The sequence below is a fragment of the Nomascus leucogenys genome, chromosome 12, assembly GCF_006542625.1.
Source record: "Nomascus leucogenys isolate Asia chromosome 12, Asia_NLE_v1, whole genome shotgun sequence".
Taxonomy (NCBI): domain Eukaryota; kingdom Metazoa; phylum Chordata; class Mammalia; order Primates; family Hylobatidae; genus Nomascus; species Nomascus leucogenys.
This window is the reverse complement of record NC_044392.1, coordinates 49451559-49465955: the sequence shown is the minus strand read 5'-3', so window position 1 is coordinate 49465955 and position 14397 is coordinate 49451559. Positions and strand designations below refer to the sequence as shown.

General features: G+C 51.4%; 2 protein-coding genes across 4 annotated transcripts in view; both read right to left on the bottom strand.

Annotated features, from left to right (window-relative positions):
• Positions 1-5237: 5237 nt before the first annotated feature.
• LINGO4 (leucine rich repeat and Ig domain containing 4) lies at positions 5238-12428 on the bottom strand. Of its 2 annotated transcripts, none has more exons than XM_003259253.4 (2): positions 10197-12428; positions 5238-7696 (listed from the first exon to the last, which is right to left on the bottom strand). In XM_003259253.4, the coding sequence occupies exon 2, from the start codon at positions 7681-7683 to the stop codon at positions 5899-5901; it is 1785 nt and encodes a 594-aa protein (XP_003259301.1). In that variant the 5' UTR covers positions 7684-7696; positions 10197-12428; the 3' UTR covers positions 5238-5898. The 2 variants fall into 2 exon arrangements, with proteins under 2 accessions (XP_003259301.1, XP_030680373.1); XM_030824513.1 differs by having other exon boundaries at positions 5238-7604; positions 10197-10597.
• The window catches only part of RORC (RAR related orphan receptor C), a 27084-nt gene continuing 22989 nt past the window's right edge, over positions 10303-14397 (bottom strand). Inside the window, exon 11 of one of the 2 annotated variants that reach the window (XM_030824515.1) lies at positions 10303-10387. In XM_030824515.1, coding sequence (XP_030680375.1) covers positions 10304-10387 — 84 coding nt within the window. In that variant the 3' untranslated portion in view covers position 10303. Of the gene's footprint in view, positions 10388-11041; positions 12607-14397 lie in introns of those variants that run through there. The other variant, XM_030824514.1, reaches the window with a different exon arrangement.

Sequence of the window (14397 nt, the reverse complement as noted above, 5' to 3'; positions counted from 1 at the left end):
CAGGCTCAAGCGATCCTCCTGCCTCATCCTCCCAAGTAGCTGAGACTACAGACATGCACCACCACACCTGGCTAGTTTTTGTCTTTTTAGCAGAGATGGGGTTTCACCATGTTGCCCAGGCTGGTCTCCAGCTCCTGGGCTCAAGGCATCCGCCTGCCTTAGCCTCCCAAAGTGCTGGGATTACAGGAGTGAGTCAGTGTGCTCAGCCTCACAGGAGGAATTTCTTAATCAGAGCAGTGAAAAGCCAGGTGGCATCACTTTTCCCGGAATTTCTTTTTTTTTTTTTTTTTTTTTTTTTTTGAGACGGAGTCTCACTCTATCATCCAGGCTGGAGTGCAGTGGCACGATCTTGGCTCACTGCAACCTCTCCCTCCAGGGTTCAAGTGATCTTCCTGCCTCAGCCTCCCGAGTAGCTGGGATTATAGGTGCACACCACCACACCCAGCTAATTTTTGTATTTTTAGTAGAGATGGGGTCTCACCATGTTGCCCAGGCTGATCTTGAACTCCTGATCTCAGGTGATCCACCTGCCTCAGCATCCCAAAGTGCTGGGATTACAGGTGTGAGCCACCACGATCTTATTTTAAAATAAGATTTATTTGATCTTATTTTAAAATCAGATTGAATTCTAACTTGCTGGGTAGGGAGGTTGGGGAGCAGAAGAAATAACTTCGAGTGAGCTGATGCCAAACTCACCCTCAAGTCACTGTACATTTGGGATTTGTCATCTCATTTCTCCTCTCAGATCCCAAATCAGGATTGAAAGATTGAATTGTGAGATGCTGGGATTGAGTGAACATCTCCAGTCCTGAGAGTCTATTCTGTTTTCCTGAAGGGTGTTCTGAGCAGGCTGTGGGAGGCATTAGGTGGAGTGAGTTAAGATAAGGTCTGGGTTGCCCAGAGGGTTCAGTGAGCAGGTGTTCCCTTTAGTAAACTGAAGCAGGAAAGTAGATCTTAGCTAGGGATCTGGGCAGTGAGGGGCTCTCAAATACAAGGAGCCTGGCTCCAGAGCCTTGGCTGCCCACAGAGTTCCCTCCCTGTACAACATACGAATGATTCATTCAAGTGCTGTTCAGCTGTCTGAGTCTGAAAAACAGCACTCATCTCTCCTGTTGCCCATCGTAGGAGTCACCCCTCCTCCCCACTTAAGCCTCTTCACCAGAAACCAGCGACTGGGAGCATGAGCCTTAGTGTCCTCACTTATACTGGTGCTACTATTCAATCTTTAGACCAGATTGAATTGTGGCAGATGCCCTAGGAAAGAATTCTCCTCAGCCTCTCTGACCACCACCACCCAGCTCTATCTTCCTACTTAATTCCCCTTACGAAGCAATTTGGAGGAACAGGACCCAGGAGTCCCTGTTTTCAGATACTCTCCAGCCTGAGTCACCACCATACTGACTTCTTACAGCAAGAGTTCCACCCAAAGTCTCTTGCCTGTCCCTCAGATGGGTGCTGGTGGGAGAAGGGGACAGGGGAGGAGAGAATGATGGAGCATTTTTGTGTGTTTTCTTGCTGGGCCCATTGAAATACCTGCTCTTACCTGTGCTGACATCCACTTTGAACAGTAGTCCTTCTCAGCCTTGTCTCTTTGCCTCTAATGGACCCTGGGGAGCAAAGGTGGCCTGAGGCCTCAGAGTTTCCGCTGCAACCTGTGGCTTCTTATAGCAGAATTTTTAACCTATATTCTATGGAGTCTGTGATGGCTTCAGAATAACTGGATAATTTACAAACATTTTTGTTCATAGCTTGCATCAGGAATTCTCAGAGGGGTCTGTGACTCAAAAAAGTTGAGGATCATTGCTTAGCTGGGCTCTCATCTCCTGAATCAGGACAGGAAATAGAAGTCAGAAATAGAGAAAGATTGTATCGGGGACGGAAATGTGAAGTGCTGAGATGGTGCCACAGTATCTTTGGGTCCAGAGTTCTCTCTCAGCTCAGGTAAGACCATGTCTGAGATGGAAGAGAGAGGGGTAGAAGGAGGGCAGGATGGAATGTCCTCAGAAGGGTTCTGTCAAGCAGGGGTGGGCAGAAGGTAGGCAGAGTCAAATTCTTCTCCAATCTGAAATAGCTCACAGATTGTTCCGCCAATCTGTGCAACCTCTCTCTAACCTAGGAGGTTGTTGAGGTTAGAACCCAGAAAAGAACTAGGAAATCTGAAGCCTCCATTTCAGAGAATCCTTTGCTGGAAGCCAGGCATTTCACTGCAGTCCATTTACTCCCTGGAATTTCTGCTCCTTTCTACCAGTCCCTGAGGCAGAGGCTGTAAGGACATTGGGAGAGGGGACTGAGAAGAGAGAGTAAAAACAAAGAAAAACCCCAACCTCCTGAATCAGGTGCATTAGAGTTAATGAAGAAGGTAAGGACCAATAACTTGGCCCAGTCCCCCATGAAAGTTCAGAGTGGTTGGGTTGGAAGATTTCCCCTTTCTTACAGGTCATGTCCTGCGACTGAAAGGCCCTGGGAGAGAGACCCGTGAGGGTGTGGCAGTGAGGATGGCAGTGTGGTGGAAAGGGGGAGTTTTCAATCAGACTGCCATGAGCTCAAATAGCTAGTTACTATTTACTAACTAGCTCTGCGCACTTGAGCACTTACTCTATTTGACCTTTAGTTTCATCAGCTAAGATGCCTCCCTACTTTGTAGGGTTGATGTAAGGATTAAATAAAAAAATATATATAAAGCCACTGACAGAGAATAGGTCCTCAATAAATGTTATTTTCTTCTCTTTGAACTGCTGTCCCACCCTGGGCAGTGCCTCCATTAGATTGTCCCCATGATGTGGTACCATACATCCCTGCACATGGTCCACAAAACTTCTGCACACACACCACCCACTCATGTCCTTGGCTGCATTTGCACACTCATCAGCACACACACAGCAGCCTGTGCCATCACAGCTGAGCTGAGGGCAGTCTTCCCAACAGGTAAGATGAGGGACTGGCATGCTAACGCTTGGACAAGCTGTGGAAGTGCTCATCAGAGTAAGCTTGTTACCTGAATGGGCTTCAGCTCTCAAAAGTGTTCTGGAAAAGCTGTGAAAGGAGACAAAGGGGCTGTGGTGAGACTAACTCCGTAGGCATTTCCTTGAGATTAAATGTGTTTCTTGAGGGATACTTCGTCCACCCACCACTGCCAAGGAGACCTTAGTCTATGCCCCGGTTGCAATGTCTGAAGCTTTGCTGTCCAATATGGTAGCCGTTGGCCACATGTGGCTATTGAATGCTTATAAAGGTAGGTGGTACAGCTGAGGAATGGAATTTTAAATTTATTTAATTTAAAATTTAAGACAGATATTCGATTCAGTTATTGGAAAATGTTTTATGTTTGAAAAAACTTCGATGTGTGAATCCACTTTCTCAACAGTGACCTGTATGAAATACAGATTTTTCTGGTGAAAACTTAGTAACTGAATTGTGATGTTGAGATGTACTGTAAGTGTAAAATATACACTGGATTTTAAAGACCTAATATGAAAAAATGTTAAACATTTTATGATTGATTTTTATATTGATAATATATTGAAATGATAATAGTTTGGGTATATTGGGTTAAATAAAATAAGTATTTAAATGTATCCGTTTCATTTTGATTTTTTAATGCAGTAGCTACTAGAAAATTTGAAATCACATATGTGACTTAAATTCTGTGTCTGTTGGGTAGCTCTGCTCTGGAGACTTTGAGACTTCAGAGGCCTTGGGCAGCAGCATGTCCCAGCGCCAGACAGTCATCTGTTCCCCACTGTGTCAGGGGCTTCCCAGAGAAGATTTCTCTGAACAGCATTGCTGCTTCCGCATTGCAGAGAGGGCAACTAGAGTGAGAACCTTCAGCGTCTGACTCCCAAGTCCCAACCTAATAAGCTGCTGGTGGAAGGTTATGGAAAGGGGTGGGAGGGCTGTGCCCCAGGAAATCTGTCTGGTACATTATACACTAAAGAAGGGGAAGTTGCTGGGATGCTGATTGAGTTGTGTGTGCATGGTGGGTGGGGAGATTGCAGGCTCAGGGAAACTCGTTTCTCAAGCAGGTCAGTTTCTCCAGCCTCACTCTCCTGTCTGCCTGGTTCTCACATTCACCTCTGGTACTAACTACCCCCATATTCCTATCTCTGCCCCACTAAAGAGCGGCCTGCCTGTGAAGTCCAGCTTCACCTCCTCAGTGGCTCTGAGTGTCTCACCTGTCAGGCAGTTTGAGCTGGGAATCTTCTAATGAGTGGAGTCTCCTCAGAGCAAGGACAACAACAGCAGGAATCAACTAGAAAGCTCACAATGCTTGCATCTGGTTTGGTGTAGGGGTGGGTGGGAGGAAACTAAGGACGCTGGGTAGATGCTGCTGCTCAGAAAGGCTCCCTAGGGCCACGTGATTCTTCCCTTCTCAGTCCCTCCTCCCACTCCTCTCCTCTCCCTGTCACTCCTCCCTTCCAGTGATGGTGAGGCTGTTGCTCTGTTCCTTGAGCTTCCAGCATCTCTACTTCTTTTTGGGCTCTGCTTTGCCCTCTATTTGAAGCACAGTCAGTGGTACTCAGCAGTTTCACCTCCTACTCCACCTCCCCATCTGGGGGTCTCTGTAAATCAGTGACCTCTATCCGGAGACAGCTTCCCACTGGGGCTGCACTAAGCACAGAACCAGAGGAAGCTGCAGAAGGATGGTGGAAATTAACTAGGCAGGCAGTTACTGCTGCTCCCCCTTCCCTCCACTTCTCACTACGGCCTGCTGTGCCCTCCTCCCTGTTCCTCCAAGCCTAGTCTCTACAGTGTCCTGGGTCTCTCTCCTTTGACAACTGCGGATTCTTGCATTTGTTAGTCATTATCTTGGAGTTCTGACTTTTCCCCAAGGGCACTAGGGATCTGTGACACAAAAATGATGGGGAGCTCCCATGGAGAAATGGGAAAGAGAGGCAGCAGCTGGGTGTCCCAGGTGGAATTTCTATGCAGGGGTCCCCTGGAAGGTAGAGGATCGCTCCTTCTCCAGTTCCAGAGATGGGGAGTGAAAGGGAAAGGATTGAGGCTGAAACCGGGTCTAGGAGTGCTGATCCCTCCAGGCATGGGGGTGGGGGTGCAGGGGGGTGAGGAAAGTGAAGGTGGGAGGGGCACTCCTTACCCTGTTTGTCAGGCAGGTTAGATGGAGGCAAGGCCACTGGGACACATAATCAATGGGCAAGCAGAAAGAGAAGGAGCCGGGGAGATATAACAGAAATGAGGGTAGGAAATAGACTGAAGTAAAGAAAACTTCAGAGATGACATTTAGTTTTGGCTGCTGCGGTTGTGGCCCTTTGACAGCAGGTTTAATGATCTGGCTGACAGAGGAAGGTGGTAGAGGCTCATGCAAACACAGTGCAGTGTATGGTCTGTCCTCCCCATCCCACACTCTGTCCCCATCCTCTTCTCTGTAGCCTGAGGCTCCTTTGCTCTTATTCCTGTACCTAGGGGCAGGGTTGGAGTGGGGAGCAGAAAAGAAAGGGACTCTGCCTGGTTGACAAACAGAGACTCCAAGGAGCAAGTGGCACTTCCCAGCCCCACCTGTGAAATAATCTTATAGCCGTCGTTGGCATTTGGTTATTAAAGGATATAAGCGTGTGTGAAGAAAGCGTAGTGGTTAGACTAGCTGACTAGCACTTTGATTATGTTTCCTGTTTTGTGTGTGGAAGGGGCGAAGGGGGGGCTAGACTAACGATGGGGTCTGCATCTGCAGCTCCCTGGGACCCTCACAGAAGAAATGACAATGCTATTCTCAGACCGGAAAAGCTCAGGAGGCAGACTCTCCGGCAGGAGGCACAACGCAGGCGGGAGGTGCGGGAGAGTGGTGCTGCTCGGGACTAGGTTCTGGTTCAAGCAGCCTTGGTTCTGTCTTCCCCTTTGGTATCTGAAGTGGACTTGGTGGGTTCCCCACAGGGGAAGGAAAGGTCAGAAGAGCTTGGCAGTGACCCGGTTACCCCCAGAGTTTTTATCCCCAGAGGGCCGAGGTGCCACAAAGTCAAAGGTCATGTGATGTTTGACCCGACCTTTGCCCTTGCTCCAAAGGGCAATCAGGCCAAAGCAGAGGGTCACTGAGGTGAGGAAGGGGAGGAAGCCGACTGCCAGCACCATGGCCACACCTCTGCTATCCAGAAAAAAAGGCCCTGGGATCCCTGGCACGGTGATGTTGGGGTCAGAAAGTGTACCGTTTGGTGGTTCCACCTGGATGACTTCCAGCCAGGTCCTCAGGGAGTCATTCCCAGCGACATTGCTGACCACACAGACATAGGCCCCTCTGTCCCGTAGCTGCACTGAGCGGATCTCCAGTGTCCCATCCTCTAGGACCCTTACTCTCCCAGCCCTGCCCAGCCAAGCCCCGTGAGGCCTCATCCAGGAGACAGTGGGGGCTGGGTCTCCGTCTCCAGAGCAGGAGAAAACCGCATGCCCGCCCTCCTCTGCAATGACCCATCGAGGCCCCGACTTTCGGATCAGGGCTGGTTTGCAGGTGAAGTGCCCCGGAGGCAGGATGTCTGAAAACTCCCTCAGGCTCTTCCCCTGGACATGCTGGGGGCCAGCACAGGCAGGGGGTGACGTGCCAAAGTCCAGGCGGCGGCGGAGCCGGAGCAGCCAGAGGAGGCGGCAGTCACAGGTTAGGGGGTTGCCAGACAGCCTCAGGGTGACCAGTTTTTCTGGAGAAGGGAAGGCTGTTTCCTCTAGTGTCTGAAGGGCGTTATCTGCCACATCCAGGAGGTGGAAGGCAGACAAGCCATGGAAGGCATGGGCAGCAATGGAGGTGAGGCATGCCCCTGACAGGCGTAGCTCCTGGAGCCGCACCAGGGGGCTGAGCCTTCGGGCTGGGATGGCTGAGATGGGATTCTGAGACAGATCCAGGACCCTGAGGAAGCTGAGGTGGTACAGTGCTTGGAAGGGCACCGAGCTCAGATTGCAGCGGGTGATGGCCAGGCTGCTGAGATTGAGCCCAACCAGGCTCCCAGGGTCCAGAGCCTCCAGAGATGGCCAGAGGTGGATCTCCAGCTCCTTGAGCTGCCCCAGCCCCCGCAGGGCCCCAGCTGGCAGCCTCCCAATATCCAGTTCTCGAAGCCTTAGGGCCACTAGTGCCGGGAGATGGGCAAGGGCTAGGCCAGGCACTGTGCTGAGGTTGCAGCGCTCCAGGGTGAGGGTGCTCAGCTTGGCCAGCCCTGCAAAGGCCCCCGGAGCCACAAATACCAGGTGGTTGTCCCCAACCTCCAGCTTCTGGAGGCTGCCTAGCTCCCCAAAAGCTCCATCTAGGAAGAGGACAATCTGGTTGAGGCGGAGGTCCAGCAGGGTCAGAGCAGAGAGGCCAGAGAAGACCCCAGGCCCCATGATTCTGAGCCGATTGCCCTGCAGCCTCAGGGTGATTAGGCTTTGCAGGCCATGGAAGGCCCCGGGCTCAAGGGTTGAGAGCTGGTTGTAGCTGAGGTCCAATTCCTGGAGCAGGCTTAGGCGGGAGAGCATTCCCCGCTGGAGCCCCCACAGGCGGTTCCCACTCAGGTCCAGGAGCTCAGTGTCCAGTGGGAGTCCTCCAGGTACAGCCTCCAGTTGCCTGTGGCCACAGAGCACAGCCTGGGGCTGGGAGGTGCAGTCACACACAGCAGGGCAGCTGCCACCGCTCCCTGCAGGTAGGAGGAGGAGGAGGAAAAGGAGCGGGGGCCATGGGGGCCAGGCTTGCTTTGGAGCTGTGGCCGCATCCATTCCCTCTTCAGTCCTGGAATAGATGATGACATGACCCTTTTTGGAAAGTGGCTTCAGATGATGGTGACCCTGGACTTCCTGGCCCTTCTTAGAGAGGAGAGAAATTGGTCTATCTGTCTCAGCATTGCCAACAAGTAGGGCACAGAACCAGGAAGAATTCTTGTGTGCCACCTCCCTGGGGCTTCCTGGAGCTTCTCTTTGGGGAATCTCTGCTTTCCTCCCTCTTCCAGCCCTGGATAACCAGCCAAGTGCTTACTGGCTCATGGAACCCTAGCCAAGCCTGATTTCTGTGGGGAAAAGGCTTATGGGAATGGGGCAGGGAACAGCAGGGAGGTACTGAGTCTTTCTGTAATGGGGTTTCCTGATGTCTGTGAGATCCAGGAGTATCTCAGGTCCCTTCTCCCTGATATCTGCTCTTCCCAAGCTCTGCTCTGTCCCTCTCTGCTCACGCTTATTCTTTCACATTATGTACCCATAGTTTTGCCTAAGGCTCAGGGAGATCATGTCCTTGGCCCAGAGTTCCCTGTCCTGACTGGAGACGTCCTCACCTTGACTAGCTCACCCAAGGCTGGGAAACATGCAGGCCTCAGCTCCACCCCCATGCCGAGCCCTCTTCCAGCCTGGCCCAGGGCCTGAGCCCTGGACTAACAAGATCCAATCTCCCCAAAATGCCTGTGTGGACAACTGCCAAGCTGTACATTAGCTGTGGCATAGGATGCAGGGGGCACTTGACTGGGAAGCTGGGAATCCCCTGCAAGAGCCCAAGGGCAACTGCTTCTCCACTACAGTTGAAGTTGGGGTGTGTGAGGGACCCAAAGGATGCCCAGGTTTTGAGTTCTGTTGCTTGGTCTTCAGTCTTGGGCTTCCCTCATATCCCTCCATAATGGTGTTTGGATTCTGGTCCAGTGTGTGGATCTGAGGGAGAGCTCATGTCCCTTTTGGCCTGAGCTGCCTGAGAAATTCCCAAGAGACAGATTGTGGACCAGGGAGCATAGATAAGTGAGGAGAGACAGCATCTGACCGAGCTCTGTAGGGTGAGGAGGAAGGGGGGCGTTGGCTGGCACAGCAGGTATGTGGGCACAGACAGTGTGCAGAGCCTGTAGACTTATAGTCAGTTTCTGGGTACCAGGGTCCGGGAACCCTCAGGAAGATGGTGACTACAGTGGCTGAGGTGACAGAGGAGAAGGGGCCCTCTAGGTGATGAGGGCCCTTGACTCACCCTGTTCGATGTCAACAGGGACCCCAAGGCAGAGGAAGTACTGGAATTGGCAAGGGATGGCTACAGAGATAGGAGCAGAAGCCTACGGATGCTCTCTGGGATACAGCGCATCTGAGTCTCTCCTGAGCGGCAATCCTGATCACCTTTGGGCTTGTGGGCTTCAGGCTCTCTGGGCTCTACAGGATCAGCTTTCTACTACATGCCTTATTTTTTCTCATGTGGAACTTAGGAGAGGCAGTTTAAGAGATGGTCATTTCTTCCCCTTTCCTTCCCACACTCCACCTCCTAGAAGGATCATTCTAGTGGCTATCCTACAGCCACTTGAGAGGATTGTCCTAGTTGGGAAACTAAAGAAAGAGGCCAAAAGAGCAGAAGGATGCAGAAAACTGGTGTGAGGCTCGGGGATTAGAAAGAATAATGTGGGGCAAAGACTGCAGAGCAGACTCCTCTCGCCCCATCTTGACCTAACAGGTCTCTGTGGCATGCCTGGAGCTCTCCCGGGAAAGATGGCCCAGCCTCCCTTGTTCTCCCTAGGCTTGTTCTGGGAAGTCCACCTGACAGCTAGCTCTTCATCACTACTGCTGCAGTTCCTGCCCATCCTCTGCTCTGCATTCAGCAAAAGTGCAGTGAAGCATGTAACCCAGCTTTTTTCCCTCCTGCTCCGGTGAGTTTCCCCTGAGTCCCAAAGCCTGCTGGGCCAGGGGCTGAGGGAGCTGGAGCAACCTATTTTATTTCTAAGGTGGCTAATTTAATCACAAACTTCCCTTGCCAACCTCCACAGCTGCAGGACCGGCTTCCGGCCACTTTGCAGGAAGAGAGATGTCAGAACCACTTTTTTGTCTCTTCAGTGGGGTGGGGACATCACCAAGACATGACCCTTGAAGGCATCACCCCTCAACGGTAGGGAGCCTTTTTCTTGTCTTTATGTGGCAGTCCAGAGACACTTTTGAACCTGGGTATCCTGTATCCTCTTTAAAGCACAACTGACTGACAAATGGGAACTGTGTGGGGAGAGGGTTCCTGGGGGAAAGATTTCTGGAAGATCCATACTGGTTGTGAAGAAAAACCCTTCCAGAGGAAGGGGGAGCACTGGGGAGATGGAAGGGAGGTCTCCTTGGAGCGCTTCCACCCAGGGGTACTTGGGATGTTTGAGTTTCCCCCTCAAAGTCCCATGGGGCCAGGATTAATTGTTAGCAGGGTGGGGGCCCAAAACCTCTTGCCTTGAGGGGCACACTAGTCTGGCCTGTCTCTGAAGGACCGCTGCATCTTTGGGACAGAGAGTGGGGGCACTTACCGGAGAAGCTGGAAGGTGGCATCAAGTTTGGCACTGCATCTGTCCAGCGCTGGGGGCCCTGTCCCATTCGAGCTGCACCTCAGGCCCCTGCACCTTCCCTGTGTGCCTCAACCCCCGCTGCCTGGCTGCCCGGCTGCCGCCTGCCGCTGCTGCTGCTGCTGCTGTTGCTGCTGCAGCCGCTGCTGCCAAGACTGAGGTGGAGAAAAGAGCCAGAAAGCATTTCTCCTTTTTTTTTTTTTTCCTCTCTCTCTCTCTCTTTTTAAACCAGGCAAGAATGAGTCTGCAGCAACCCTGTTGGTGCAAAATAAATAAATAAAGCAACCAGGGAGGGCTGCAGCAAGCACCACTACAGGCTGGCAAGTGACAGGGGAGGGAGCCAGGAGGGAGGCTCTGGTGCCAGGGAGGGGTCATGCAATAGCAAGAACAGCAGGTTCCAGAGGATCTCTCTGACATCCTGATTCCCCCACTGGGGAGCTTGGGCCAGCCACCTTCCAGAGGATTGTCTTTTGGTCTCCCAGATGTGGAGCAATTCTGTGCAACCTCTAAATCTAAACGTTCTCTGTGGGTATCATTTATGGGAAGTTCTCAGTCTAGAGCATCTCCCGTGGGGCTCAGTTTGAGGCTCCTACAGTGGGGCTTCCTGAGGATTCGTTCACAGTCCTCACTGAGGGACTGCTCCACCTGGGGAGAAACTGCAGGGTCGGGGTGAGGGTGGCTTGGATCTGTAAAATGCTGATGGATTGCTGAGCTGGAAACCTGAGTCTTGACCCAGGAATGAGACTGGAGAGCAGGCATGCAGGTAATCTAATTTAAGGATCTCCCGCACCCTCTGACACACACACCTCTTGCCTTTAAAATCATTTTATAAAGAATGGCACAAGTTGGGGTTTATGTTTACTCAGATGAACCTGTCCCCTTAGAGGACACAATCCCACCCCCAACCCCCCAACCCCACAACTGCCCATCATTGCTGTTAATCCCTCAGGGGAGGGTTCACAGCTGTTTATGAAGCCAAGAGAGGTTCTGGGCAAGATCACAGCTGGGGAAACAGGCCCAAGCCCTGCTCCCTGGTGTCCTCCATGCTGGAGTCAGCGGTGCCCAGTGACGGGGTGATGTGATCACATCTGCTTCCTTCTCCACAACAAGAGCAGGGCTGGCGGGCAGGCCAGGAAAGTCCTCCAGGGTCTGATCTTGCCTTCCGACTGACCAGTGCCAGCGACCCCTGCTTCTCTTGGGGCTTCTAGTGGTAGAAGACAGCTGGAGCTGGGGTGGTGTTTGGATCACCCCAGGCCCAAGATCAGTGGACCAGAGCACCATGGAAATGTTTGTGGGTGGGGTCCCTCAGGATTGGGACTTTCCCCTGAGGCCTCTAGGCTCCTCCAAGCTGTGGCCTCAAGGATAAGAGAGATTGTGTCAGGTTCATGTATCTCTGGAACTGCATTATTGCTGTTGAGTCTGTATGTGTTTCACCTGTGTATGGATATGTGTCTCTGATCAGATTTGTACCAGCCCCTAAAGTCTATTTTTAAAGTGCACATAAGAGGTTTGAGTTTTAACTCTATATCTGAGATGCTCTTGGCCTTCATTGTACCCTAGTCCCACACCCAAATCCCATAAAACAATTATCTCCAGCCTTTCATCCTCATCCCATCCAGTTTTGGTTAGACCCCAGGTAAAGGATAGGGTGCCCAAATACTTCCTTCCTGAGCTGGGAGGAAGGCAGAGGCAGAAAATGTAAAGCTCCAGATTCATTTTATACAGGTCCTTCTGGGCTCTCACTGCCAGTCTCTGAGCTTGATCCATCTCCCCCAGCCGAAGCCCAAAGGGAAATGCAATGAGGTATTTCAAAGGCTTATTCTTAGCTTCTGAGCTTCTGAATGAATTGCGTTCTATTCATCCAGGGAGCCCTGGATGCCCCTGTTTTCTTGAGGATGTCTTGGTCCCCCAGAAGTCCTTATATCCCAACCACCCCCTGCCTTCCAGAAGCTGGGTGTGAAGGAATATGGGAAATGAGACAGGTCAAAGCTGAGGCTGGAGATGGTGTTCTGCCAGCCCCACCCTCTGGCGATTGTCCCACTGCCAGGCCAGCCTGCTGACAGAAAGCCAGCCGCAGCACCTGCTCACTTCCAAAGAGCTGGTGGGGACTACCCTCCAGGGTTCATGGGAAAGGAAAAGGCTGAGGGTGGAATGGGGTCCAGGGAGGTGGGCCAGCAGGCCATAGGGAGAGGCAAGGAGTCCCTCTTCCAGGTCACTTGGACAGCCCCACAGGTGACTCGGTTTCAGTGCTGAAGAGCTCCTTGTAGAGTGGAGGGAAAGCCGCTTGGACCACAATAGGGTGGAGGTGCTGGAAGATCTGCAGCCTTTCCACATGCTGGCTACACAGGCTCCGAAGCTTCCCCTTGGGTGGCAGCTGGATATGGGTTAATGGGGAAGGGAGGGTCAATACTTCAGCTCTCCTCAGAGCAAAGAAGTCCACTTGTTCTTCCTGGGCTAGGACCAACCCTCCTTGCCTTCCCCTTATGTACTTGGCACTTTGGCACCAGCCAAATCCCGCTGGTAGAAGTACGTGTGTGTTCAGGACACTGGAGGGAAGTGAGAGTGGATGGGGGACAGGTGAATGTTTTCTGGGTGAAGCCCTCAATTTATGTTCCCAATACTTCTAGAATGAACCTCATCAAAGACTCTAATGTGCACTTCATGCTTTTATAAGAGTGACTGTCTGTGACTCTTGTTGTATGCTGTCACATGCCTCTGCCTTTGTGCATGTTGTTCCCCTCTTCCCATTACTAATCCTTACCCTCTGGTGTCACCTCTCCTAAGACTATTTCCCTAACTGCTCCCCATCTGGATTAAGGGCCCTTCGTTTGGGCTTTCCTCTGTATAGCACTTACTACATTGCAGGAAAATAGTCCAATTTGTCTGCCGTCCCACCCTAGATTTCAGCTCCTTGGCTGAGGTCTCTCTTTCCCTGTCTCCTCTGTACCTATCATAATGCTTAGCATATGGCACATGCTTAATAACTCTTTGAACTAAACAGACTTTCTAAACAGGCACCTAACACTGCAAGTAGGAAACCAATGCTGGCAGCACTCAGCCAAACGGGAGACGAAAAAGGCACAGAAACCAGTGAGCAGATGGAGACAGGGAGACCTCACTGGAGCACGACTGAAAGAACAATTTATCTCTTGCAGTCTCCTCTATAACCAAGGGGCTTAAAAATGTCTCTTGCCTGCCATTGCCTCCCTCCCACTAGCTTAGTTTCCTTGGAAAGAGGCAGTCAGGGAAAAGCAGGCAGCAGGGTGTGATCCCGTCATATCTCCTTGATTCTTTCTCTTCCTTGCCACTGCTTTGTTCTGAGCTTTTTTGGGCTATGGCAATAGCTTCCTTCACTCATTCAACAAATATTTGTTGAGAACTCATCTGAAGCTGAGCTAGGCACTGTGATGGCCTCTAGTGATATATCAGATATATCAGTCAATAAAGTATAATCTGTATCTTGATTAAATTTACATTCTGGTGAGGGACCCAGAAAATAAATATGTAATGTGTCAGATAATAAGTTCTTTAAAGAAAACTAAAGCTTTTTGTATGGGGTTACTGGTTAGGAAAAACCTCTCCCGAATGAAGAGATGGAGTAAGCCATTTGGAAAACTGGGTAAAGAACCCTCCAGGTGACTACAATAGCAGGTACAAAAGCCGTGCGACTGGGTTTGATGTGTTCAAGGAATAGCAAGGAAGCAAGTGTGGCTGCAATGGGTGTTTGAAGGGGCAGTGGAAGATCAGGTGAGAAAAGAAGGCAGGGATCATGTTATGAGCCACTTGACCATGACACAGACTCTAGATTTGATTCTCGGCATCACAGGCAGCTACAGGAGGGCTGAGAACAGGAGTCAAGGCCAGGTGTGGTGGTTCACACCTGTAATCCCAACACTTTGGGGGGCCCAGGTGGGCAGATCACCTGAGGTCAGGAGTTTGAGACCAGCCTGGCCAACATGGTGAAACCCCATCTCTACTAAAAATACAAAAATTAGCCGGGTGTGATAGCTCACCCCTGTAATCCCAGCTACTCAGAGGGCTGAGGCGGGAGAATCGCTTGAACCTGGGAGGTGGAGGTTGCAGTGAGCCGAGATCACACCACCGCACTCCAGCCTGGGCGACAGAGCAAGACTGCCTCAAAACAAACAAAAAAAACAAACAAACA